The sequence below is a fragment of the Falco peregrinus genome, chromosome 7 (genome assembly GCF_023634155.1).
Source record: "Falco peregrinus isolate bFalPer1 chromosome 7, bFalPer1.pri, whole genome shotgun sequence".
In the NCBI taxonomy this organism is placed as follows: Eukaryota; Metazoa; Chordata; class Aves; order Falconiformes; family Falconidae; genus Falco; species Falco peregrinus.
Window position 1 is genome coordinate 48,717,986 of NC_073727.1, and position 25,895 is coordinate 48,743,880.

Consider the following 25,895-nt stretch of genomic DNA (forward strand, 5'->3'; position numbering starts at 1 on the left):
AACTGTAGGGATGACTGTGACTTAAAATAGAATAATTTAATTTGTAACACCTTTGGAAAATATCTCTGTGTGTCGTTGCTGTTATTTTCCCCTGGCTGTTTCAGTGGAAGGTATTTCAAGCTGCATCTTGATCTCAGGTTGGAGGTAGGGTGTTTATTCTGGCAGGGTCCGGGAGGGATAATTGCAAATGAAGTATTTCAGCCTAATAGTTATTTTATGCTGTGGGGTCCAGGTGAGAAGGAGACCCTCAGACTAGGAAGTTTTGTGCAGCTGGACATTGTACAATGCAGCTGGCTTCCCCAGGCTTTTGCCTGACATGGCTTTGGACCCGAGAGCAGCAGAAGGCTGTATCAGTTGCCTCACCCCTAGCTTTTGCTTGCCTCCCTCCCTCATATGAGTGTCCACATGACAATAACTCAGCTTCCTGGAAGCTAAACTGCCTGAAGCAGGTGCTAGACTGGAAAATAATCCTTTTTTTTTCATTCCATATTAGCACAGCTTATGTCAATCAATTTAATACTGAGACCCACAATTGCTAATGTTTATAGTAGGAATTGGGGAGTTTAATCTGGTTTTATAACTTTATTACCCTGCTTATAAAGATTTTCTCAAAATCTGAAAACATTTTAGCTTTTTTATGTTACCATCCCTCTCATATACTCCTGAATAATTTCCAGAGGAGTGACCGGGTTTACTTACAGCTCTGTCATTACTGCACCTGAAATGGTTGAGAGAGAGATGGCTGGAAGAGTCTGCCTCACTGCCATTAACAGTGAAATTACAGGGGTGTGACACACTGTGCCTCCAGCTGGTCAGTGGTGCAGCTCTCGAGTAGAAAGGTAAGAATAAATCTGAGTTACAGGCTCCATACCAAACACAAATGGGTAAATGAAAATTATACCAGCAATTTTGTAACTTGGCAATGAGCACCAGAAGGATTATGCCACCCTTCCACCATATGCTGTTGTTCAGGATCTTCCTCTGTGGTGAAGAGGAAGGCAAAGACCTTCCATGAGTAAAAAGCAAGTAAGACAAGGGCTGAAAAGTTGCTGTGTTTCCTGCCTTATGAAGCTGGATGGGCAAAATGAAGGAAATGCATTAGAAAGCTGGTGCAGTGCTTCAAATAACTGGAGAAAGGGCTGCCTGGTGTGGTTGTTTTTTTTTAGGAAGCACTTCATTGAACAATGTTATTTCATACTTCATTACTTTTTAACTGTGTCCAAAGGCTTATTTGTAGCATAAAGCCTTCTGATAATCTGAATAGGAAGCTTTTTAATCTTAAGTGATACCTCCGTAGAGTGGTTGAGGTTGGACCTCTGGATGTCATCTTGTCTAATCCCACTGCTCAAGCAGGGCCACCCGGAATCATTCACCCAGGACTGTGCTCAGACAGCTTTTGAATATCTCCAAAGGTGGAAGCTCCACAACCTCTTTGGGCAGCCTGTGCCAGTGCCTGGTCACCCTCACATAAAAAAGTTTCCTGATGTTCAGAGGGAACGCCCTGTGTTTCAGCTTGTGCCCATTGTCTCTTATGTTGTCACTGGGCATCACAGAAAAAAGCCTGGCTCCATCATCTTTGCAACTTCCCTTTAGGTATTTATATACACTGAGCCCTCTCTCCTCCAGGCTGAAAAGTCCCAGCTCACTCATCCTTTCCTCATAAGAAAAACGCTCCAGTCCCATGATCATCTTGGTGTACCTTGGTAGTTCACAGTTGTGAAAGCTAGCATAGATGGCAACCCAAGCATCTGATTCAGATTATGTTTGAGAGACACAAAGTAGCAAGCAATTAACTTAAAATAGAACAGACTAGTAAAGAGAGCTGCTAACATGCAGAAGCATTAAATAAACTAATCCTACTTCAGCCAAGAGTCTACTACTACCCACAAAACAGTAACTTCTTTTCTGTATTTATTTCCATGGAATGCATGTGCTCTTCAGTCTATGTGCCTGATGCATGGGTTTTTTCTTTTAGGTCTTGTTTTCTAAATGAAGCAAACAGACTTCTTTCTTCCTAGCAGTTGTTTCTGTTAGAGGAGCATCCCTGATGGCTGTTGACTTCTACAGTGAGGATTGCTTGGTCATTTAAATATAGTTTGTATATCTATATATTTATATTTTTTTAATGGCATAAGTGAGTTTTTTAAAATGAGCCGTATAGCTAATAGAAAATTGTCCTAAATTAAATGAAGCCTGTCTTAAACTTGGTCATTTGTTTCCTTAAATTACCTGGCTACACCTCCACCTAGTTGCTTGCAAAGTGATTAAGTGCTTACCCATGAAATATCCTGTAAATGCTTTGACATAGATTGCTAACCCTAGACTGTAGTATGTCACTGTGATAAGACTAAAAATATCTCCCAGATAGACGAAGGTCATAATTCCTGTCATACTTCCATCCTCCAGTGTTTGTAGCATAAGAGGAAAAACTGGAAATGTAAAGCCTCTGAGATGAATTCATCAACAGAAAAGCTTTTAAGTGCCACCAGTTTCAGGGAGAACACCAAGAGGTATGGGTATGCATGCACTACCAATGAATGGAGGGGAATCCCTAACAGGTGTAAACATTCACAGACACAGTGTTTCTACTAAAGATAGGCTAAGGTGTGTATAAAAGCTGGAGGGCTAAAGCATACTAGAAGCAGGATTAGCGTTACGTTGTTTAGGCTCTTCTTCTGTTTTTGCTTTTCCCCTTATATGAATAAGTTGATATTGTCATATGAAGTTCTGTTGAAGAAAATATACTATGGCTTCTGTGATAGTTTTGCTGGGACAGGGTTTTTCTTCACAGTAGCTAGTATGGGGCTATATTTTGGATTTTTGCTGAAAACAATGTTGATAATACAGGGATAGTTTCATTACTGCTAAGCAGGGCTCACACAGAGCCAAGGCCTTCTGTGCTCCTCATCCCACCTCACCAGAGAGGAGGCTGGGGGTGCCCAAGAAGCTGGGAGGGGACACAGCCGGGACAGCTGACCTCAACTGGCCAAAGGGCTATTCCACACTGTATGGCATCATGCTGAGTATATAAGCTGGAGGAAGAAGAAGGAAGGAGAGGGATGTTCGGAATGATGGTGTTTGTCTTCCCAAGTAATGATTACGAGTGATGAAGTCTGGCTTTCCTGGAGATGGCTGAACCCCTGCCTGCCCATGGGAAGTGATGAATGAATTCCGGTTTTGATTTACTTGCTTGTGGCTTTTGCTTTATCTATTAAACTGTCTTTCTCTCAACCCATGAGTTTTCTCACTTTTACCCTTCAGATTGTCTTCTCCATCCCACCAGGAGGGAGCGAGGTTGTGGCTAGGTGGTGCTTAGTTGCAAGCTGGGGTTGAACCTTGACAGTCCTTTTTAGCACCCAGTGTGGGGCTTGAAGGGTTGAAGAGGTAACAAATTTGATTGGAATGTGCTAGGTCAATTTTATAGATGTTATTTTTGTTTAGCAATTAATTGGCAGGCTGCTGTGCTTGCTGTGGGGCTTGCTTGCCTTACTGTATGTTGGTCTAGTGCTCGTTACTGGCTGCTTTTTGGTTTCGCTGCTCGCTGTACTGCTATCACCTTACTGCGTTGTGCCTGGGAACATGTTGATAGCAGCCATGGTGATGCACCTGGGCTGGCAGATGGCCAGGGCATCGCTGCTGTTCGGGTGCTGCTGTACCAGACAGGCTGGAACTCCAGAGTGAACTTGAGTTGAAGGGACTGTGACCTGTGGGTGAGCCCGTGCGGGAGCAGGACACCCCAAAGCGTCTGTGACCATGGGTAAGTCCACACCAGAGCAGGTACATCTTGAAGTGTCTGTGGCTGTGTTTGTCTGTGCTGCAGCAGGTATGCCTCTGAAGGGTTCTTGGCCCAAGGACAAGTCCACAGCGGAGAAAGTACACCTCAAAGCATCTGTGGCTGTGGATAAGCCCGTATTATGGAATTTGACCTGAATTGCTTGAGAAAGGAAACAAAAAGGTGATGCCTTTGGCTGCCTGGAGCTAGATGCACCTGTGCCAGGAAGGGGGTGCTTTGGTAAAGGCTCAGATATGGTGGCAAGGCTCTTCGAGTGCTTGAGGAGTCTAACCTACAAATGAGGTAAAATGAGGAAAGCTTGTTGGCCACTGCAAGTCTGAAGATGAGTTTTGCGCCTACTCAGAGCTATTGTGAGAAACCCTTGTCGAGGCCCAAAGGCAGATTTCAAAGCACGTGAGAAATTTTGTAATGAATCTGGATTTCTAGATGCTGCCTGCCTTCTGGCATAGGCAGCATCTCTGAGAACCACGGTTCTGGGCCCTGAGGGGCTGATTAGGTAACCTTGTCAAAATAGCCTTTGGTGCTTTTTTTTTAATATTTCTGCGTGCTGGTTTTTAGTTGAGAAGTAAATACCTCAGAAATTAACTTATCATTATGAAGCCTGGTGCCCTTAGGTCAGTGGGTTATAGGAAATCAGCAGCCACAGATGGCAAGGTCTTAACAGCAAGGACCCGCAGCCAGAGTGTAGCTCTGCTTTTTATGGAGTCCTTGTGAAAAAAGCATCTCTGAAAAGTCTGTCTGATGCCATATCAAAAGTGCTTGATTTACTTAAAAAAAACCCTCAAACAAAAAAACCCTCAAACAAAAAAACCCAAAATCCCAAACAACAGATTGCATTTAGAGATTATATTATTTTCTTGTGTGCCACCACCACCAAAGGCAAAAATCTGACCTAGAATGTCCTTAACTACTTGCTGGAAACCTAATCTTCCTGAAATTTGGTTATCACTAACACCTTCACAGCTACATTAGTTTTAAATCTGCTGAAGATGTCACAGGGAGAGGGCTTGGAAATCTGTTCCTTGACTCTTACTAAAAGTATGTGCAGTATAATATAGCACTGGTGAAATACTGGGGGAAGGACGGAGCCGTTACAGGCATGTGCTCGGGCGGGCAGAGTGGCTGCATTCTGCCTCTTGTGCCCTGTGGGAGCAAGGAGGCAGAGAGAGATGCCCACCTATTCCCCAAACACTCTTCGGGCTTTTGGGGGAGAAGGAGGATAGCAGTAAGGAAACCTCTAGCAAAATCTCTTTAGTGCATGTTAAAACTTCTTGCTGTAGTTCTAAAGCGAGCTGTTTTTCAGGATGCTATACTAACACATAAGTTAAATTTGCCTACCCAACCCAGGTAAATTAACAGATTTTTGGGAACTGAAGTGACAATCAGCCCATGACAGACCCTGTGTTTATACATACACAAGTCAGTTTGTGATGACAGTAAAGCAGTGTTTCTCACATGTCCTCACTCACAGAGACACGAATACAGATCGTATTGACATTAAGCAGCAACTCCCAGATAAATTTTTAATGTGGAGTCAGTTCCTATATGGCACTGTAAATGCTAGGCTGAAGGCTAAATATAAGTGTATGTAATCATCAATCAAGAAACTACAATGGGAATGTGGGAATAGGGAACTGGCCAAATTATTTTCTGACTTTGATGTGAATGCCTATTTGGTGCTTGGTTCCCTGGAGCTAAAGGATGAGATAATTGCCCCAACCTTCAGTCTCTGTTCTTTCTCCTGTTCCAAGATAAGGACACATTTCTAAGGTGGTTATTACTTAATTATCTACATGATGATGCTAATATCCACCAGAGAAACACAGCTTTCCTTTTCAAGTGTTGCTGAGCAAGAATATTAAGTGGTCCTGCATTTGGGCAGGGGGAGCCCAAACTGGGATGTCCCCCTGCCTTGCTTCTTGGCGGGGGGACAAGGCCCATCCAAGTGGTTGATGGGGTGGGAGCCTTGAGGGGCTGGTGGTGCCTTTCCTGCGAGGAGAGGATGGCCATGATGAGGAGTGAGCTCCATGGAGGCCCATGCCAAGGCAGTTGGCTTAGGAGCTGTGCTGGGTTCAGCTGGGACACAGTTCATTTTCTCCTTGGTGGCTGGTGCAGCGCTGTGTTTTGGATTTGGTGTGAGGACACTGTTGGTGGCACACTGATGGGTTTGGCTCTGGCTGGGTCATGTTTATACTCAGTCAAGGACTTTCCAGGTTCTGGGGCCCTGCCAGCGAGAGGGCTGGAGGGGCATGGGGAATTGGGAGGGGACACGGCCAGGACAGCTGACCCCAGCTGGCCAAAGGGATACTCCATACCATGGGACATCATGCTGAGTATATAAACTGGGGGAAGAGGAAGAAATGGGGCGGAGGGACATTCAACATTATGGCATTTGTCTTCCCAAGTAACGGTTACGGGTGACGGAGCCCGGCTTTCCTGGGGATGGCTGAACCCCTGCCTGCCCATGGGAAGCGGTGAATGAATTCCTGGGTTTGCTTTGCTTGCGTGTACAGCCTTTGCTTTACTTATTAAATTGTTCTTGTCTCAACCCTCGAGTTTTACATTTCCTCTGGGTGAGGGAGGAGTGAGCGAGCAGTTGTGTGGTGCTTGGTTGCTGGCTGGAGTCAAACCACAACAGGAACCAGCTGTGATTTTTATTTTTTGTTCCATAATTTTTATTTTACTATAGATAAATGCTTGTTAAACTACTGTTGGCATAATGCTGTTCTGTTATACACAGTTGTCTCCAGTATATATACCAAATAACTGAAATAATGCCATATCATCATCTATATTGCTGCTTAAGACACTTCTTAATGGAAGGGTAGTCCACAGGACTGAACTTTTAAATGTGCATCATTATAGTATTAAGATTTCTGATTTTGCCTTGTCACTTCTGCCAGTCTAGGAGGGGAGAATAGATGGGTGTGAAATATCTTGGGTTTAATCATGTCACTTAATCTAAGTCTTCTGTAAGGTACGTATTGTTTGAGAGAGGTATAACTACTACTATCAGAAACTAGGAACAAAACCAGCTCCTTTTCTTAAGCATCTCTCTGTATCAGCTATTCAGGCAATATATATTGAGAAAAAAATTCTCTCATTTAAACTGTTTACTGCATTAACTAAACTGCCATATTTTATCCAATCTCTGTGGAAACAGATGTGCTATAATCTTAATTTATCCCTTGTCTTTCCTTCGCAACTGGGTTAAAAACTAACAAGTAAATGCAGCAACTGCAGACAAAGCTGGCAGGCTTAAACTGCAGTATTTGTATGGTAAAGAATTTTTCATATAGCTTGGAAAGGCATGGTTATGCCTTCCTGGTTTGGTTTACATTGAATCATAAAGAGCTCTAAAATCAACAGTGTCATGAAGAGATCTTGCTTGAGAGTGTTTGTAATCAGCCTTGAAGAACTGTAACTTAGTTGTGTATAATGAGATTGCACTATTCATAAAGTTGTAATTTTAAGTCAAACCTTCCAAGAAGCTTTCAATAGGAGCACTGCTTTGGGCCAAGAAATGGAAAGTGGACCAGTTTTGACTACTTGGTAGTAATTTATAAGGTATGGGAGATGTCATAAAAAATAAAGTGAGCGACCATATCAACAGGCTTACAGAATTCTAAATTGGAAAGCTGGGTTTGGGTTGGAGATTTTAATGTTTGGATGCTGATGATCTCTGAACATGCGAATGGAAGCAGCCAACCAAAACCATATCTGTGAGTCCTTGCCTGGGAAAGCAAGTCTAGAAGAAAAGCAGATAAACAAGATAAATATTTCCTAAAATGCCAATCTCCTAACCCCATTTTTCTAAATACTGTTACAAGTACTATGAGTCACAGGAAAAGAGAACCAAAATGCTGCAATGACCAAATTATATAGTTATCAGAAGAGTTTATTTGCCAAATGCTACCGAGGTCTATATTAAGTGGATTATACTGGAAGTCAGTGGTCTCGTCTATCCCCTACTGCCTTTTCAGTGGAGGTTTGCATGTTGTCTGGAGGCAGCGTGCTGTGCTGGCAAAGGGGCACGGTCCCAGCAAAACTGTAACCTGCAGACCAAGGGAGTGACTAGGGAATAGTGTTATTTGGGGAGACTGGGGATGTGGTGCTGTGTCCAGCTTTGGATGCCTGGCTCAGCCCCTTGCCACCAACTGGGTAGCACAAGCTGCACTGTGAGAAACCTAAAAGAAATTTCAAAACTAGAAAGAATTCTCTTTTGCTAAAGCTATCGTTCATTTTCCTTCCTTGGCGAGAAGCAGATATCTTGGGGAGGAAAAAATGCAAGTGTAAGCAGCAGACAGATGGATACCATGGTATATCTTGTTGTGTACAAAGCCTGGCTCATATTTCATAATAGTCAACCATTATTTTGATGTTTTACTGCTACTTAAACTAGTTTTACTTTCCAGCCTGCAAGCATCATCTTTACAGGAACTGGGATTTAGGGGATGAAATAACATTCTTATTCTGCTCATGTTTCAGCCACTCAGGTTTTCCATTTGTTCACATCTGTATTTTTATAGAAAATTGATAGGCGCTGTAATTGCAGCCTGCTGAAAGCAAGTAGGTCAGAGCTACACTTCCCATTCCAGAGGGACTGCTGGGACGGGAGAGACAGAAATACATCTGGACAGTTTTTCTTCCTGTGTGCTTGTCTGTGTGTCGCAGCCATTCATTAGATGCCTCGCAACTGTTCACCAAAATACTGTGCGGTATTAAACAAAATCAACCAAAGCATCTGTGTTTAAGAGGTCCCTCCCTGCTCATCTGTCATACTCCTCTTGACGAAAGGTTTTTTCAGGGTATTGTGCATTGGCCTCAGACTTACGAGGGAAAATTTCTCAGAATGCACTGATGACAATTTCCTAGCATAGATGGTCAAGGAGCTAGTGAGGGGAGAGACCCTGCTGGACCTCCTACTCGGAAAGAAGGAAGAATGGGTACGAGGTGTGAAGGCTGGAGGCTGCTGTAGCTGCAGGGACCCTAAGATGGCAGAGCTCAGGATCCCAAGAGGAAAGGAGCAAGCAAAAGGAAAGGAGCAAGGCAAAAAGCAGGATCACACCCCTGGGCTTCAGGAGAGCAGACTTTGGCCTGTTCAGGGACCAGGAAGAATACAGAGACACTGCCTAATCCTGCAGGGATGGAGGTTAGGAAAGCCAAGCCTGCTGAGGGATATGAAAGGCCACAAGGACTTCAACAATTTTAACAGCAACAAAAGGCAGACTGGGGAAAACGTGGGTGCAGTGCTCACGAGGACCTGGCGACAAAGGACACAAATGTCTGAGGTACTGAATCCTTTCTTTGCCTTGGTCTTTACTGGTAAGACCAGCCTTCTGGAAGCCCAGGTCCTTGAGACCAGAGGGAAAGTCTGGAGCATGGGAGATGTCGTCCTCCTTGTGGAGAAGGATCGGGTCAGGGAACACTTAAACAAGCTGGACATACATAAGTCCATGGGATCTGATGGGATGTACCCATGAGTGCTATGCGAACTGGTTGATGCTATTGCAAGGCCCCTCTTGATTATCTTTGGAGAGTTATGGGAATTGGAGGAAGATCCCAAGGATTGGAAGAAAGTAAATGTCACTCCAGTTTTCAGGAGGGAGAATCTGGGTAACCCTTAGCTTTCCCTGCTATTTGTTTGCATTTAAATTGATGTGGATTATCAGTGTTGGTTACTATTGTATCTTCTGTCCTCTTATTTATTAATGCATAAAACTTCCTTTGTGGGTTAGGTACCAGTCACACTTGGAAAATGTATACAGAGAAGCACAATTGCAGTGAACTGCTCATAAAAATTAGCCCTTCAATGTGCAAAATGCCATCTCTACTGAAGAAAAATGAATGGGTTTGCCACCTGTTTTTGCAGGGCCAGGGTTACACACCAAATATTCCTGCTTGTAGTCATGTGAGCTGTCACCTGGACTTCCATGTCACCTGGGCTGGGATTCAGGAAGGTTACTGTATTTGATTAAATGGTTGCATATTTCCATATAAAATTCAGGTGAATAATCACAGCCTTTCTTGATTATGTGGCTTTTTTCATAACTCCATGAAATCTAGTTTGAGACACACAAAATGTTTTTAAGGGATCTTGTCCATTCCTTGCTCTTTTTTTAGTTCATTTTCCAAATAATTGAAATCATATTGAAAGAGGTACCATTTACCGTGGGGGCAAAGGGAATTCAATCATGCACAGATAGATGAGGTGTTGCTACGTGGTTTATTTATTTTTATTTATTTTTTCTGGTTTATTTATTTTTAAATCCTTTTTTTATAACCAGGTCACTGTAAAAATTCTTATATTCTCCATGGTTTTGTTTAGTACCAAGGTGGGATCTATCCCCAGAAATCAGATTTGTAAGCTGCAGACATCTTCCTTTGAGCTAGTTACCCCACGCTCTCCTTCCATAGTCAGGAAATAAGTATTTCTGAAGTATAGTTTCTCCAAGGTAAACAAAAGTTATTAGAGGTCATTAAACTAGATATTTTTGAAGTACTTCTCTGACTGTACATAGAGTGACTAATGAGCATGAGTCGTTCATCCGTAAATACTGTGTTTCAGAGATGAGAGTGAGATAGGATATAGTGTATATGTTGTGGTGGTGTTTGGTGTGGGTGTTTGTTTTTTTTTTCCTTTGCCGTGTACGTACTTATCTTTTAAGACTGGCACCTAGGAATACTGTTCAGCTCTCATGGTTTATCATTTCAATAAGCATACTAACACAGAGCAGTTTTCAGTGTAAAAGATGCCTTTGTATAGGCTGCACCAGTCTGCTGCAGTGCTGGGATGCCTGGGAAAACAATCTGAATCAGCCCACTCCTGGCAGCTACGCCACTGATGTCTCAGACAGAGATGCTTAAAAAAGCAGTTGATGAAAACACTACCTTCCTCTTCTGAAGGCGGCTGCTGTGCTTGCATGCAGCTGTTCTTTCTAATGCATGGATGTAAGTTGCAAAGAGTAATTTTTGCTGGCACATCATGAAAATTTAAGAGACACTAAAGACAGACGATAGGTTCTCAAAGACATGTGAGCCAAGGAATATTTCACCTTTGCTGGCCCCAGGAATGTTTTTTGAGGAACATAGCATATAGCTGATGATTACTGAGAGCTTTTTTTACTTGTAAGGTGGAACAGATATCTTCCTGCAAAATTATTATTTTATTTTTTTTTTAATACCCCACTGTAAGTAATTTACACCTTGGCTGGATTTCTAAGTCTGACTTTTGTTGCTGCTGTTGTGGGAACAGAATTCTCAGCCATATGGCATGACATCTTAATTTCTATGTGACAGTAAACAGGATCCATTACTCAGTTTTTCAGTGGTGCAAACATTTACTTTTATGAAGGTTTTTCTTAGGGCAACTCTATACTAAAGTAGAGAACAAAAAATACAGCATGTAATGAGCAAAATCTCTCCAAAGGGCAATTTGGACTTTAAATGTTTAAAAGAATACTTTGTTCTTTTGCATAAATCTAAAGTTTGCCCATTACAGTAATACATTTTTAATCTGGCTAAATTAAGCTTTTTTCACTCAATATAATGCTGTTTCTATAATTCCTTGTTAACTGCTGAATCGCTTAAACGCCATGTGAAAAACCAGTTCCTCCCTACAACTTCTTCGTTAAGTGTTCTTTCACAAGCTGAGGGAAAACGACATTACTTTGATACTTATGTTTTCCATTTGTTAAGAGTTTGAATAAAAAAAAATATAAATACTAAACATGAAAACAGCACTAACTGTTACTATAAGGAAATGGAATTGTTAGGGTTGTGGATTTTTTTCCCTCCTTTAAGCACAGTACTTCTAACACAATTGATTAATACAACTTGCATTAGCTTAATACAAATGCCTAAAACCCATGCATGGTAGGGCTAGAAAGTATGTTATTACCTAATACTGTGCTTCAGCTGAGTACATTGACTGAATGCCATCAGAACTTGAAGACTAATTTACAGTTCTAGTATTTGACAAGGCTTCCTGTATTATTTTATTGCTGTTTTGTAATATGTGTTTATAACATTTCTTAAATAAAAGCAGTCCGCTTCTCAGTGATCAAACCTATTATGTCATAAAACTGAGAAGTATTCCAGACTAAATCACTAAAGATCACAGAACGATTTAGGTTGGAAAAGACCTTTGAGAGCATCAAGATGAACAGCGGAGAAAATATGCACAGATTTATGGGGAGAAAACACTGCTTAATCTCATTTACATAAATGCAAACCACACTCCGAAAATGCTAGCATATAGACGTGGACTATCACAGCACTCCTATGTTAAAACTAATCTTCTCCAGAATGAAATTTTCAGCACTTAGCAAGGAAAAATGCCATCCTTGAAGACCACAAAACTTGAAAGAACTCCATGCTTCTTCTCATGTTACTGCAATATATTCCTTTTATTTATTATTGTCTCAGAGGAAGAATGTTACAATGTAGTGTTTGAAGCAGCATTTACTTGGCAGCAGAGGACAAAGGATGCATACAAACACAGGCAGAAAAACAACTTTATACATAACCTCATATTCAGAACAAAAATAAAAGCCACCGAATTCACTACTGAGACTTATTTTTTTACTTATGTAGGGGGGTATTTTTAAGGATTCTTTGTCTAGAGAATGATGTAGTTTGATAAAAGCCATATACTTTGCAGAGAACTGAATATAAAGCTATTTCCAATACTACTCATGAAGATAGGTCTGAGGTAGAAAGGTGGTCACGGCTTCCCTCTTCTGTAAAATGTGGGTGTTTTATTCCTCAAAATAACTACACTACTTATTTTTAATAAATGAAGCATTTATAGAGGCCAGCATCTTCTCTTTCCACCTTGACAATTTTGCTCCACTCAGAAGTAATGTTTAGCATCTATATAGAGCTTTTCATACACTAACTAAGCAAGCCCTACAACAACTTTGAGAGGTAAGTACTATCATCCCCATTTTACAGGTGGGAAAACAGAGGCAGAGTGGTTAAATAACTTGCCAAAGGGTTCAGAAAGAACTGGCACCAGAGCCAACATTAGAACGTGGTCAGCGCTGTGCCCAAATGACTCTTTGAGCAGCAACAGTACAGGAGTGAATACTGTGGGTGCAGGACAGTGTAGCTGGCACCACTTCACAAAAACACTAGAAATTTCTGACCTGCTGTCTTAAACGTGCTCTAGCATTTTTCGGTAGCAGTAGAGAATTTGCAACTCTTCCAATACCATCTTGAGATTATTATTTTTCTTCTCTTCAGTAATAATTAAGAACAACACAGTTTTGTTTCTCTCTACTATACATGAAATATATTGCATGCAGTTTTACCAATTAAAGGTATGTCCTGAAATTAAAGCAATTGTCCATGCAGCATTGTAAACTCTGTGAATACATTAAAATATCTTATGATCATTTTAAAACTAGAGCTCAGCTGATCAGTGACATAACTTTCCCGTAATCATCCCTACTTAAAGTACATGAATAAATGATTTCAAAGATAAAGATGAGTTGCAAGACTACAATGCCAAAGGATTTCGAAGTGCATTGCAGTTTTGAAGAGAATGTTCTGTCACTAATAGTATTGGAAAGGGCTTTCTAATTGTCTCTTCATTTCCAAGAGGCAGACAAGAGAAGGGGATCTCACTGAAATGAGCTTTACTTCACAGACTGTAAATTCCAAAACTTGAAGCAAGTTTGGCACAGCAGGGAACAGCAAAGCTTTGTCTCTGAACAAAGTTGGAGAAATTACACTAACATAGACCTTACTAAAAACAATTTAAGCTATCATCTAAGTCCTCTTCTTAGCTATCTCCTGATTCAAAAGTAAAGTAAGGCTTAAAAAAAGAAAGAACCCTCCAAACGGAGTGTGTTGGCTGGAAATAACTAAAAGAAAACTAAGAATACTATTTTGGTGCATGAGGATGATTATGACTAAAAAAAAGAGTTTACTTTGTCTAATAGACTTAAAATACTGTAGCTTGCACCCAGTGGCGATTTTTGTTAACCAGTAACAATAATACAGATTATGGGAACTTCATATGCCAATCCTGAAAATAATTCAAGGGTATTCTGAAATTTGTGTGGTCGGATGGTTAGCATATAAATAATCAGTACAGAATATTAAATGTATGAGAATATAACTAAGGGTATTTTACAATGTAAAAGTAATGAGCTGAAAGGAATGTATAAATGTAACATTTTGCTCCAAACTCCTTATGCAGTCCTCTTTACGATTATCAAAAAGAACGTATATAAAGCCCCTGCCCCTTTTCCCCCGGCTGTATATTTATACAAATCAGTGACAAATACTCCACTGCTCATTAATTTACAGTTGCATAGAAAGGGAAGAAGAAGAAGAGAAAAAAAAAAAAAGCAATACTATAAAAACAACATCCTCGTCTTTGGGTATTCAGTGTTTTACTGTTTCAAGTAGAACATGCAGTCAGAGCGAACAGCATGTCCCAGGGTCCCATGCAGTCTTCTGATGAAGTGGAACTCACGATTGGTGGTTTGTAGAAAAGGGTTGTACTGCACATCAGGAAGCACTGGTCAATGTCCCAATGAACTCTCTACATTGCCTGTCATGATAAGAAATAACCATGTCAGTACCGTGTTCACACACGTTAGAATGCTCTAACTACTGTGGGCTTGGTTCAGCTAAGGACTTCGGTGTCCTTTTACAAAACTCCTGTATTTTAAAAATTGAGCTGTATTGGTCCAAGACTCAGCAAGTCACTGAGGGATGTTGTTAAAAGAAAACTAATTTTACTATACTGCAGTGTTTAAAATTCGTGTTGAGTAAGGTCCAGAGGATGTTAGTCTACAGAGCAGTAAATATGACTTAAAGACTTCTCCGTGTTCTGAACCCATGGAAAAAAAATTGTTTAGGCAAACTACTGTCTTATCTGAAGCCTAAGTGGTAAAAACAGAGAGTATACAGTCTGGATTTGGACTCAGCCCCTTAACATGTGAAGCTTGTTTCCAGGCTCCCGTTTCAGGATTCTGTTCCTGAACAGACAAATGTGCCTTCTCTAATGGTTCTGGAAGGGTAAGTTTGCAGTGACACCATTTGGAAATCATCCTGAATTTAAATAAATAAATCAATAAATCAAATGCTTTTTCAGGAAGATTTGTGTTTTTCACTGATAACACTGAAAGCTATCTCCATGCCTGCTTAGAGGAAGGATTTCTGAAAAATCCTAGTTTAATTCACTAATTTAACTTAGGAGACTGAAACACAGTCCAAGTTGACTGAATGAAATGCAGGGCGTGATTCATCCCATTCTCGTCAGAAATTCCTGTTTGGGAAGACAATCCAACAGTCCAAGAAAGTGTTTCCACAGTAATATTTCTGAATTTTTAGATATTCATTCTGGGGAAATCTGACCTTGCAAACTGTTGATTAATGGGTAGGATGAAGCAATTTGGGGGTATAAATAGACTCTTTCCCTACCACTTAATTCTTCTGAAGTCTCACACAGCAATTTGTGGTAGTCTTTAAAACTTATTTAACAATGAAACCTTCAAAGAACTCTGCAGTGACACAAGATTATGTCATTCCTTATTTGGCACACATGGGCTCCAATATCAACCTAATCCTACAGCAAGTGTTTTTCTTCTTTCTGTTACTTTCAACAAAAAAATAACTGACCCCTCATACCAGTTAGATTTTCAAACCAAGTATCTAAATAACACATTTTTTTCAACATTTTTATGAACTTTGAGAGTAGCCAAATTTCTGTTTTGAGTTTGTAAAGTGGTTGCCTACTGGGAGAAGATAGCTTAATCCAGCATTTTAAGATGCTGTGTGGCTCTTGATCGTTGTGCCCTGGTGCCCATAGCGCCCAAAATGGAGCTACGGGCATCAGGGCACAAGGTTACATGGAAGCCTTTGTAAGAACCAGCTTTGATCTTGCAAGCTGATGCTGGCTTGAAACTAACTGGCCCTCATAGACGCAAGGTGATTCCATCTGGTCAACATCCCAGAACTGCACACCATAGTACCTTTGGCAATGGCTGAACTAGCGGGAATTTTCTATTAACTGGGATATTCCAGAATCTAGTCTTCCTGTTATGTTGGTCTAGCTTCCAAATAGACTTCTAGGGAAAAATACAGAAAAATATCCAGCCACTTTGCTTTAATAGAACTTATCAACTTATTTTGCTTCCAATGACTATGCAAGTATGTAAACATGTCTCATACCTGTGGTCTGCCAGTGAAACTTGCTGCAAATAGAAAAAACAAAAGAACTTTAGAAATGTACATGATTCTGCATCTTGGCAGTTTAAAAACAAAGCCAGTATTAGGAAAATACGTACTACAGAAGAACAAAAATATTATTTAAAAAAACATATGCATTCAACTGGAAGTGTGTTGTAATGGTCTACGCGTAACTTCACAAGTTTACCTTTCTCTTAAGAAATGTATAGCATTATGAATATATAGATGTTATGAACTGTTCTTTTTCATTACTTGCGACCATATAGACCTATATATAAAGTAGTGTATTATAATATCGTCTGTTCAAAATGCTTTGTTCTGGAACTCACTCTTGCACAGACAAGACTGCTGCACTGTGTTGCACACCTACCTAGTTCTGATGACCGATCTTATAAATAAGGAAGGAAAAGAGGCATTATAAGCATAATCAAAGGATCTGGGGAGCAAAAAAAAAACCCACCCCAAACTCCACCATTAAGAGCAGCGCCTTACTATAGGAATAATTGATTTATCAGGGATATTTGGAGTAAGTAGAAATACCGATTTCAAGATTAATTATAACCTGAAACCCATAAAACCAAATATAGCAAATATGAAGATTGGCTCTATTATACAGTCAAGATAGAATAAAAATAATCCATGTAAGGCTCAGATGCTAGTAATTCCTTAATGAAAGCTGCAGTCAGAGTAGGAGAGACTAGTAGGGATGAGGTGGTAAGAAAAATAGCTTTTTCCCTTTTTTTTTTTTTTAAATAAATGGACATGATATGTTGAACATGAAGGCTGTTCCAATAAAATTTAGCTTGGATACAATTAAAAAAGGGTAATGATATTAGTTTTTAAGGTTAGGAATATAATGGTGCTCTTGAAACAGATTGCCTAGGGAGTCTGTGGAGTCTGCGTCTTTGGAAGTTTTACAGAACAGGATAGACAGTTATCTGTCCAGAAAGACAGATCCTTCTCAAAACAGCCACAGGAAAAGATGATGGACCTTCCTTAGCAAAACTCATGGAGTTTAATGCACTCTGTTGGGAAGGACAGACTAAAATCCTCATTCCAGGCTTCTAAAACAGTGTATGAATCTTACATAGTTACATGTACGCCTAGTAAATCTCCCAATTAAGTGATGTTATAGAATGACTGAAGAAAAGCAAATGTAATTAGTACCTACTAAGTGGGGCATGATGGTTTGATTTGATTTCTACAGCAGCATGACCATGACAAAGGGAAAAATCACATGAAATTTGGAACTGACTTCTTTTAACCTTAAATGCTCAAATACATCTCCCAATATGAAAGTATGTGGGGCCATGGTTTTGACTTGCAGTCCCCTCCTGTCTCATTCAGGGTATAGTTTCATGGATGTTAGTTTACTGTATAGTTTTTCTCCATGTTTCCTGATTGCAGAGAATAGCCATCATTGTCAAGCTGGCCCCGACACAGGGCAATTTGCTTTAGATTCATCTGGGCCAAATGACCAGGTAGTATGCAAGACAATAATTTGCAAAAACAGGAATTGATACTGGAATTGCATTTACTACTGATTCGTATACACACACGTGCCCTTGAGTTGTGTTGAGTAGTCCCACTAGCTGTTGACTTCAAGAAGAGATGCTCCTTAGAATCAAATCCTTAATCTGCAAAAAGATAGGCTCTGAACTATTGAACTCAATGAAAAATCTCAAAGGACAGCTGAAATGACCTTTTTTGCTACATCCTAATTTGCTTTCTCAAAACATGCAAAGTGCATCTTCAGTGATGCAGTTCTTCACAGCCAAGCAATGTACATACAGGAGATAAAAGGGGTATTTTAATAGGGTTCACCAAGTTTCCAAAATAGAACTGGGTTCACTCCCAGTGCTTCTAAAAAGCCTGGGCATAAAGACCCTCCCTCTCACTTGTGCCTTTTAAACCTGACCATCATTATTACATTTCATTTGAAAGAACTGTTGAAAGTTTAAGAATGTATTGAAGTTTTCCCTACTCTTTTTCTGAGCCAAAAGGGCTGCAAGTGAAGATATATATGTATGCATATATTTGAAAAAAACAATACACGTGAATAACGCAATCTGTACAAAATACTGCTGGAACCAGAAAGATGGCTCCCCACTTCTGCGAGTGCGGTAACGCTCTGGAAGGAGCGGGATGAGTGGAAATGTAGGTCGGTTGATACAAGCCATGCACAGGAAACCAATTTCTTTTCCTTTTGAATTCTCTTTAATAGACACAGAATAAAATAACACCTTTCATTGAAAGGTGTTATGTGCTGCGTTAACAGTTATTTCCTCTGGTCAGTTAGTTTAATAACTAGTTTAATAATTCGTTCAGGCAGTCAGGACTAGGCTACGGTCCCCCTCCTGTTGCCTAAGGCCTTTTTTCCCAAGTTTTACTAGTCAAACAGTATTCAAAACTTCTGAATCTACATTCACTTAGGTTTACATAAGGTTTGTACCAGCAGCTAATGGCATTCTTCGTCTCTTTTCCCTAATGGGGGCACAGCTGAAAATTCCATACGGAGCTATAGGCTTTTTTTACAGTGAATCACTTCCACTTAAAACATGAGAACATTTGTTTGTTTACCTTCACAAATAGTGTCTATTGAGGAACTTTAAAGAATACAATTATGGGGCTCGTGTATCTTGACAAGAAATCTCATCACAGTGAAGATTTTTTCCCTAGTCAATACCACAAGAATTATTTTCTTTTTCTTCAAAAGACTGCCTCAAATGCAATACTATTCTCAGAGACTTATTTTGTTACACTTACAGCAGCAAGCTGGAAATGTGCTGTTGATTTGCTCCATAACATCTGTTAGATCTGTGTTGGTATCATGAGGTGGAACTAACAAGTCATCTGCAGATATGACAACAAAAAAGAGCAATGAATTTAGTAATGAGAGCAGACAAAAAAAAAAAAAAAAGACGACAACACTCTGAAAGGCATTCTCACCCAACATTCTAGTTAAATGCTCCTTTATATTTCATGGAAAACCACTATCTGAAACCTTTTTAACTTAATGTGCAGGAACTGTCATTGGTAATTGCCAGCCTTGGGAAAGGAGCTGAAAGTTATATTATTGATTTGCAGAAGAACTCATTTCTCTTTTATTAAAGCTTAACCATTGCACCCAAGATTTAACTGCAATAAATTGCCAAGAAGGAACAGTATATAAGAATTTACAGTTAAAATAAATAAAAGGCTTACAAGATGAGGGAGTTATACTCAGTAGCTACTCAATTAAAATTCTGTTCCATTTTCAGATGATTAGTCATGTAACTTTCAGACCAAATACACTATTCTTTTTACACTATTCTTTTTTTTTTGGGGGGGGGGGGGCGGGGGGGGGGGGAGAAGATTTATCTTTTAGATGGGCTTTATTCAATATGCACCAGCAATTTCACTAGTGTTAAAATCTTTCTTGCCATTTTTTATTTAAATGCTGCTTAAAATTAGCCAAGGGAATGGTTAGGGAATACAGCTGGCTCTGTTCTTGGCATTGTTATTAGACAGCATCTCTCATAAATCTACCATTGCATTAAATGAGACTGGAAGAAGTTCCACATTTTTCCAGATAAATTAAAGTAAGAACACATGCCAGTGCTGAATGAAAACTTTTCAGTATGCAAGAAATGCTGGCAAAGAGCCTGGAATACAAGTCTTATGAGGATCAGCTGAGGGAACTGGGGTGTTTATCCTGGAGAAAAGGAGGCTCAGGTGGACCTTGTCGCTCTCTACAGCTACCTGAAAGGAGGCTGCAGTGAGGTGGGTGTTGATGTCTTCTCCCAAGTAACAAGAGACAGGACAAGAGGACATGGCCTCAACTTGTGCCAGGGGAGGTTTAAATTGGATATTGGGAAAAATTTATTCAATGAAATGCTGGTCAAGCATTGGACAGTCGAGTCAACATCCCAGGACGTATTTAAAAGATGTGTAGATGTGGTGCTTAGGGACGTGGTTTAGTGGTGGACTCAATGATCCTAAGGTCTTTTTCAACCTAAAGGACTCCATGAATGTTCTTCCTATTTTCCACAGAAATAAAATCACTTGCAATCTATAACACAAAGGCTTGAAAACAAAAACAGGGAGGAAATTTCACATAAGATAATTTAAGAAAAATCTTTCATTTCCCCCCCTAATTTAGAGCATTCAATGGTCTGTAGTTATTTCTGCTAACTCCCAGTGGAATTAATGAGTTCTGATATTGGAGAATTTAGAATAGTCTTTCAAGCGAGAAATGTCCTTATGTGCAAAGGCTGTACACTTAAATACATCAAGAATTCCTAAAGATGGGAAGTCTTTGAGGGGTGGGATCATCAAAATATCACGCTAAGCAAAGGATACAGCAGATTTTTTTAAAGCAGATATTGGAAAAAAAAGATATCGGAAGCCTCTATTACATGTTTTGTACATTTGTTCCTGTATCTGACAGATTACCTGGGTGTACACATGTAGGAGAAAGAGCTGTTGAACATTTCAGTTCAATGAAATCTGGTTCCCTCTTCAGTGACGATGGATTTGCCCAGTAAATTCACTTGCTCAAAACAGATAGGACCAAGAAGTCTATTGACAGAAATCCACTATTCAGTTATGTGGATTCTTGTGATACCACAGCTGTTTGCAAGTGTGGGGAAGCAACAGCTCCAGCTGCAGTGAAGTCTTGTTCCCAGCAGCATCACAAAGATCAGTTCCTTTTTATTGATAAATCTTTCCAGAAAGATGCCAACAAACCTATTCAGTAGTCACCCACAGACCCACACAGCATGTTATCTGATCAAAACACTTACCTGTCTGATGAAACTGTGAGCTTGTCTCTTGCTCCAGCGGGTAGCCAAGGACAGAGTGCTGGGGTGAAGCACAGGGGGAGGCGCCGTTAACCCGGGAGTCTGACTCGGGCTACATTAATGAGAATAATACCCAAATTTAGATAAATTGTATCTACAGAATCTAAGCGCAGGCTTGCATGCAATCATCCTGCTCCTTTCCTTTTCTATGTGCTCTTGTTTGTTCTCCAAACTAACTAAAGTTGTCTTAGGGCTATAAAACTGTTGGGGGAAAAAAACCCAAACCAACAATTTGTAAAAGAAAATTCAGACTTAAGTGTTATTCTAATGAGACACCAGTTGATGGTTGTCATGGTTTTGGCTGGGATGGAGTTAACTTTCTTCTCAGTAGCTAGTACAGCGCTGTGTTTTGGCTCTGATATGAGAACACTGTTGATAACACACTGATGTTTTTAGTTGTTTATACTAAATCAAGGACTTTTTGGTTTCCTGGGCCCTGCCCGCGAGAGGGCTGGAGGGGCACAAGAGACTGGGAAGGGACACAGCCAGGACAGCTGGCCTGAACTAGCCAAAGAGGTATTCCATACCGTGGGACATCATGCCTGGTATACAAACTCGGGGGGTGAGCTGGGGCGGGGGGGGGATCGTTGCTCAGGGACTGGCTGGGCATCGGTCAGCAGGTGTGAGCAGTTGTACTGTGCATCACTTGGTTTCCTTTCTCCCTTTTCCTCTGGATTTTATCCTTTTCCCCATCTTTCCATTATAACTGTTATTGTTATTACTATTGTTACTATTATTGTTGTTGTTGCTGTTATTGTTCTTACCTTTTTATCTGTTTAAATTATTAAATTGTTCTTATCTTAACCCTTGAGTTTTACATTCCTTTCCCATTCTCCTCCCCACCCTTTTGGGTGGAGGGGAGTGAGCCAGAGGCTGCGTGGTGCTCGGTTGCCGGCTGGGGTTAAACCACAACAATGATCTTGATAAAAACAACCTTCTGTTGCGAGCACACACCATACAAACACAGTGTTATGTACAACCCTAACAGTCTGCTGAGGCTTTCAGTTCAGCTATGCAGAAAGACTACACAATGGTATTATTGGGGTTGTACATATATGTATGGATGTATACGTACATATACACAGAAGACATTCAGCTAAGGTCCCCTAAGAAGCTTTCCCGGGGTGACTGATCATGCTTAGAACAACTGTTCAATCATGAACAGTTTTGCAAAACTCCTTCACAATCCAGCTGAGTGAAGACTCAAGATTGAAAAGAACTTTGTTAAACCTTAAAAAGTGGTATCTAGCCATCGCTCCCGCTGGCGCTGCTTCTCAATGGTGTGGAGGGCACCAAATTGTCAGGAAACTATGTACTATGTAATCTCCAGAAAATTAAGCGAAGGAAACCATACACTTTGAAAACTGTGTTGTAGGCAAGCCTTTCTGGACTCTTAAATTCACCTTAAGAATTAAACACGAAGTTCCATATTACATTTAGTTGTATACATGTACGTACTTGAGATTAGGTATAAGTATACACATATGGACACAGAATAAGAAAAGACCATAAGACTTCTTCACTATAACAACTCAGAGATATTGGAAGGGATCTTGCTCAGGCATTTTTGGTTTTTCCTCTTTTCCTTCTTTCTTGTAAGAAATCCTTTGAGGAAGAGAGTGGTAATACAGTATTTGAGCTCCAGAAATGATTGTTCTGAAAAAACAGAAGCACTTGAACAGTATTTACATCTGAGGCTGTTACAGAGTCTTAGCTGAAATGGTTGCCCCTATCATTTATTTTTTTGATTGCAAATCATCAAATTACTTCCAAACAGCTTAAAGAGTGGCTTATTTAAATAAATCTGTCAAAAGTAGATACAGAATTATTAAGAAACTATCATTATTTATAAGATCTTTTCAAAACTGGGACTGAACAAGTACCTAGAACAGCTACAAGACTCGATGCAAAGAGGTAACAGATAGAATAGGAGTTCATTTGTGCACAAGTTTGCTCCTTTGTAGCTCACAGCCTGAAGTGCAACCTTCAATTTTTGTGACAACTTCCAGATTACAAAAAAATCTTCAACAAAACCGAAGATTTTTGAACAATGAAAGATACTTTTTCTTCCATACACAGTGATGAGAAATAGAAGGAAATGTTCCCTTGAGCACTCAGTAAATCTTTTTTCTCCTCCAAATCCCATCTCTCTCTCAGCATGACGATACCAACTTCCAGCTTTGACTAAAAGAATAAATCAAGAAATATTGCTCTGCATATAGAAGACAAACTGAAATGTTTTCAAGCTGGCCAAGGATTTTACCATCAAGACACTCCTATGAACAATGAATGCCTATCAAGCAGTTAAGTAATTTGCTATTCAGTATCAGGCTTCAACCCTACTACAGAGTCTAGGTAAAATGAGTGTGGTGATTTTAAATAGGCCAAGCCTGGGGTAACTAACCCCAGGTAATTCTATAAATCCAGGAACCTATGTTCAAGAAGTTAGAGCTATAGTGGTAAAGAGATGAGCAAAGTCTCTAAGGGTGAGGAGTTACTGAACAAGGTTAACTCCAGCAGCAGAGTAGCTGCTTGCCCACCCACAGACAGGTGGACTGAGCAAATTTGAATAATCCAAAACAGAAACTTGCACCTGGACTGGATCTCTGTGCCTCTTCAAGCAGTAACTGTGGACAGATGGTGCAGAGATGACTGAGGGTGTCTGAAGAAGGAAGACCGCTGCTGAACTTGATACAAAACTGCAGTACAGCAACACATAAGATAGATCAAGGATAGTGAAGCACTGCAAAGTCAAGATTAATTAGGATAGAAAGGCGATATCTACAACCTTAAATGATGGATTAGTAGTGAACGTTATTTAGTACCACTTAGGAGTGCTATTGCAAATGACAAAAAAGCCCCACAGAGCACGAGGACTCTTTAACAGTGGATAAACTGTTAAACAGAGCAAACAAAACATAATTGGAATACTTTACATTGATGTACCTTATATTGCTGCAGCAGTCAGAATGAAATATTTCACTTGGATTTAAAAAAAAAAACAAAAACAAACAACAAAACCCACATCCTCTTCTAATCAGAGGATAATGTCTGATAACTTCATTTTTATTTAAATACACTGGCAAAAGTTACACTACATAGTTCCAAGTGACTGCAGTAACAAGAAAAGCCAAAAAGCTCCCAAACCCTCTTCTTTCAAAATCAGGACAATACAGTTAAGCAGATGAAGAGTGGGGTTTGGAGAAGAAAGGGAAGGGTCTGGTAGAGATATAAATGCCTTAATATAATAATCAGACACTGAAAAATGCTAAATGCAAAATAGTTGAGGATATAGCTGCACATATTTACATGATTTAACAATTTTACTGGGAAAGAACCTGAGAAAAAAATGTAAAAAATCATGTTCTACTTGACCTCAGCTGCATAACACCTGCAAAATCTGATCACTTCCATCATCAACCCCCTTCAGGCATCATGAAGTTCACGTATCCTTATTCAAACCAACTCAGCAGACAACCCATCAGCCAGAAACCATAATAAAATAGCCCTAGATGTTACTACATGCTTGTTTCTTCTTCTTGAATAGATACAAGCAGGGATACTGAGCACACCTCTATGGGGATGAGGGGGAGTTTCTGGGAGTTTTCTTTTTATGCAAAACCAAATGAAGATACAAAGAGACTGATAAGTTCTTCTCTGGGAAACTCTGACATTGAGTTTTTTTTCTGTATTATAGCAGATGTTTATTTTCAAAGCGATATTTATTTTAACCAGTTTTGATCTACAGTGCCTCATTTCACTGTGCTTCCTGCTGGTGTTTTTCCCAAAGAAGAGCCTGAAGTGTTCCGTGGCTTAATGGACAGATAAGACATACCCATTCCTCCCTTGACTTCTGTTGCTTTTGGTAAAAGCAAAACAAAACAAAAGCCCCCACCCCCCCGCCTCTCAATCAGAGGAAACCTCAAAAAAGGCCAATTCCCATACCACATCCATTACAAATGTTTCTTCTTGTTCCAGTCTTATTCTCCCTTTCCTTTTGTAGCTGCCGCCTCTGCTCTTTTGATAAAGCTCCCCTGTTTTCAGTTGGAGAGAAAGCTGCAGTTCCTATTTACTCTCGGAGTCTGATTATAAAGCCATTGACAGATGATTTCAGCTCCCATTAACTTCAGTATCAAATCCAATATGAAACCTCTGTTCAGCAGCTCAGACAAGCAGAGAAAAATCCAAACAGACTTTAAATGTCCTTCATAATAGTTGTTATTTCTACCTTGCACGTGCAGTATCTAAAAGGGGCCGAAGAAAGAAAAATGAAAATGGATTCTTTATCTTTTCTCTGTATGATTAACATGTTGGTACCAAAGTTGTCACATGCCAGTTCTGTTTCACCTTCCTCTTTGGCACTATAATCAATCAGGCAGACAAAAATGACAACATCGTTTGACAGCTACCAATCCTCTGGGCTTGCTAAAATAAAAATAGTATGGTAACCTCAGAATTGCGACCTGAAGTAGGCAAATGTGCAGTGAGGATGCATGCATATTTCTGCTAAAGGTGCTCTCTAAAGAATGTCCTAGAATGCTCTCATCTAGATTAAACAGTTACTACAGCAAAGTTTCTAAGTTTCATTAATTTTCTACCCAAACATCTGTGTGTAGACAGACTCACTCCATATCTTTTACAGAAAAAAAAAAAAAATAGTTTCAGTGGCAAGTTATTAACCCAAACAACAGTCAGGAGGCTGAGTGGAAATGAGAAACAGAGAGACTTGCTGTTGACAGAGGAGAGAAAGAGAGATGGCAAAGAAATTGCTCCAAGACAGTTGTGTCCTTTAATACTAGTAATTGTTACTACAGGAATTACAGAGGAGTTACCTATTTTGACATTGGGACTTATGAGAATCTTCCATGCAAGTCATCCATCTCATTAATGAGAAAAGATATTCCTTATATCCAGTGAAAAATAATTGGGACAGCCAATAAAAGCAAAAGAAACAAATGTATATACTTAGATCCCCAGCTGGTTTCTGATGAAGTCCTTCCCCAAGCAGTGAAAGAGATAAAGACTTTCATAGACAGTAATGGCCTAGGTGACAG

General features: G+C 40.0%; 1 protein-coding gene across 2 annotated transcripts in view; it reads right to left on the bottom strand.

The window, feature by feature from the left end:
* Nucleotides 1–12,182: 12,182 nt before the first annotated feature.
* UTRN (utrophin) overlaps nucleotides 12,183–25,895 on the bottom strand; it is a 351,512-nt gene continuing 337,799 nt past the window's right edge. For both annotated transcript variants that reach the window (XM_013304556.3, XM_027796967.2), the window contains 4 exons: nucleotides 20,785–20,893; nucleotides 18,767–18,853; nucleotides 15,983–16,005; nucleotides 12,183–14,357 (listed from right to left, as the gene is read on the bottom strand). In XM_013304556.3, coding sequence (XP_013160010.2) covers nucleotides 14,349–14,357; nucleotides 15,983–16,005; nucleotides 18,767–18,853; nucleotides 20,785–20,893 — 228 coding nt within the window. In that variant the 3' untranslated portion in view covers nucleotides 12,183–14,348. The remainder of the gene's footprint in view (nucleotides 14,358–15,982; nucleotides 16,006–18,766; nucleotides 18,854–20,784; nucleotides 20,894–25,895) is intronic.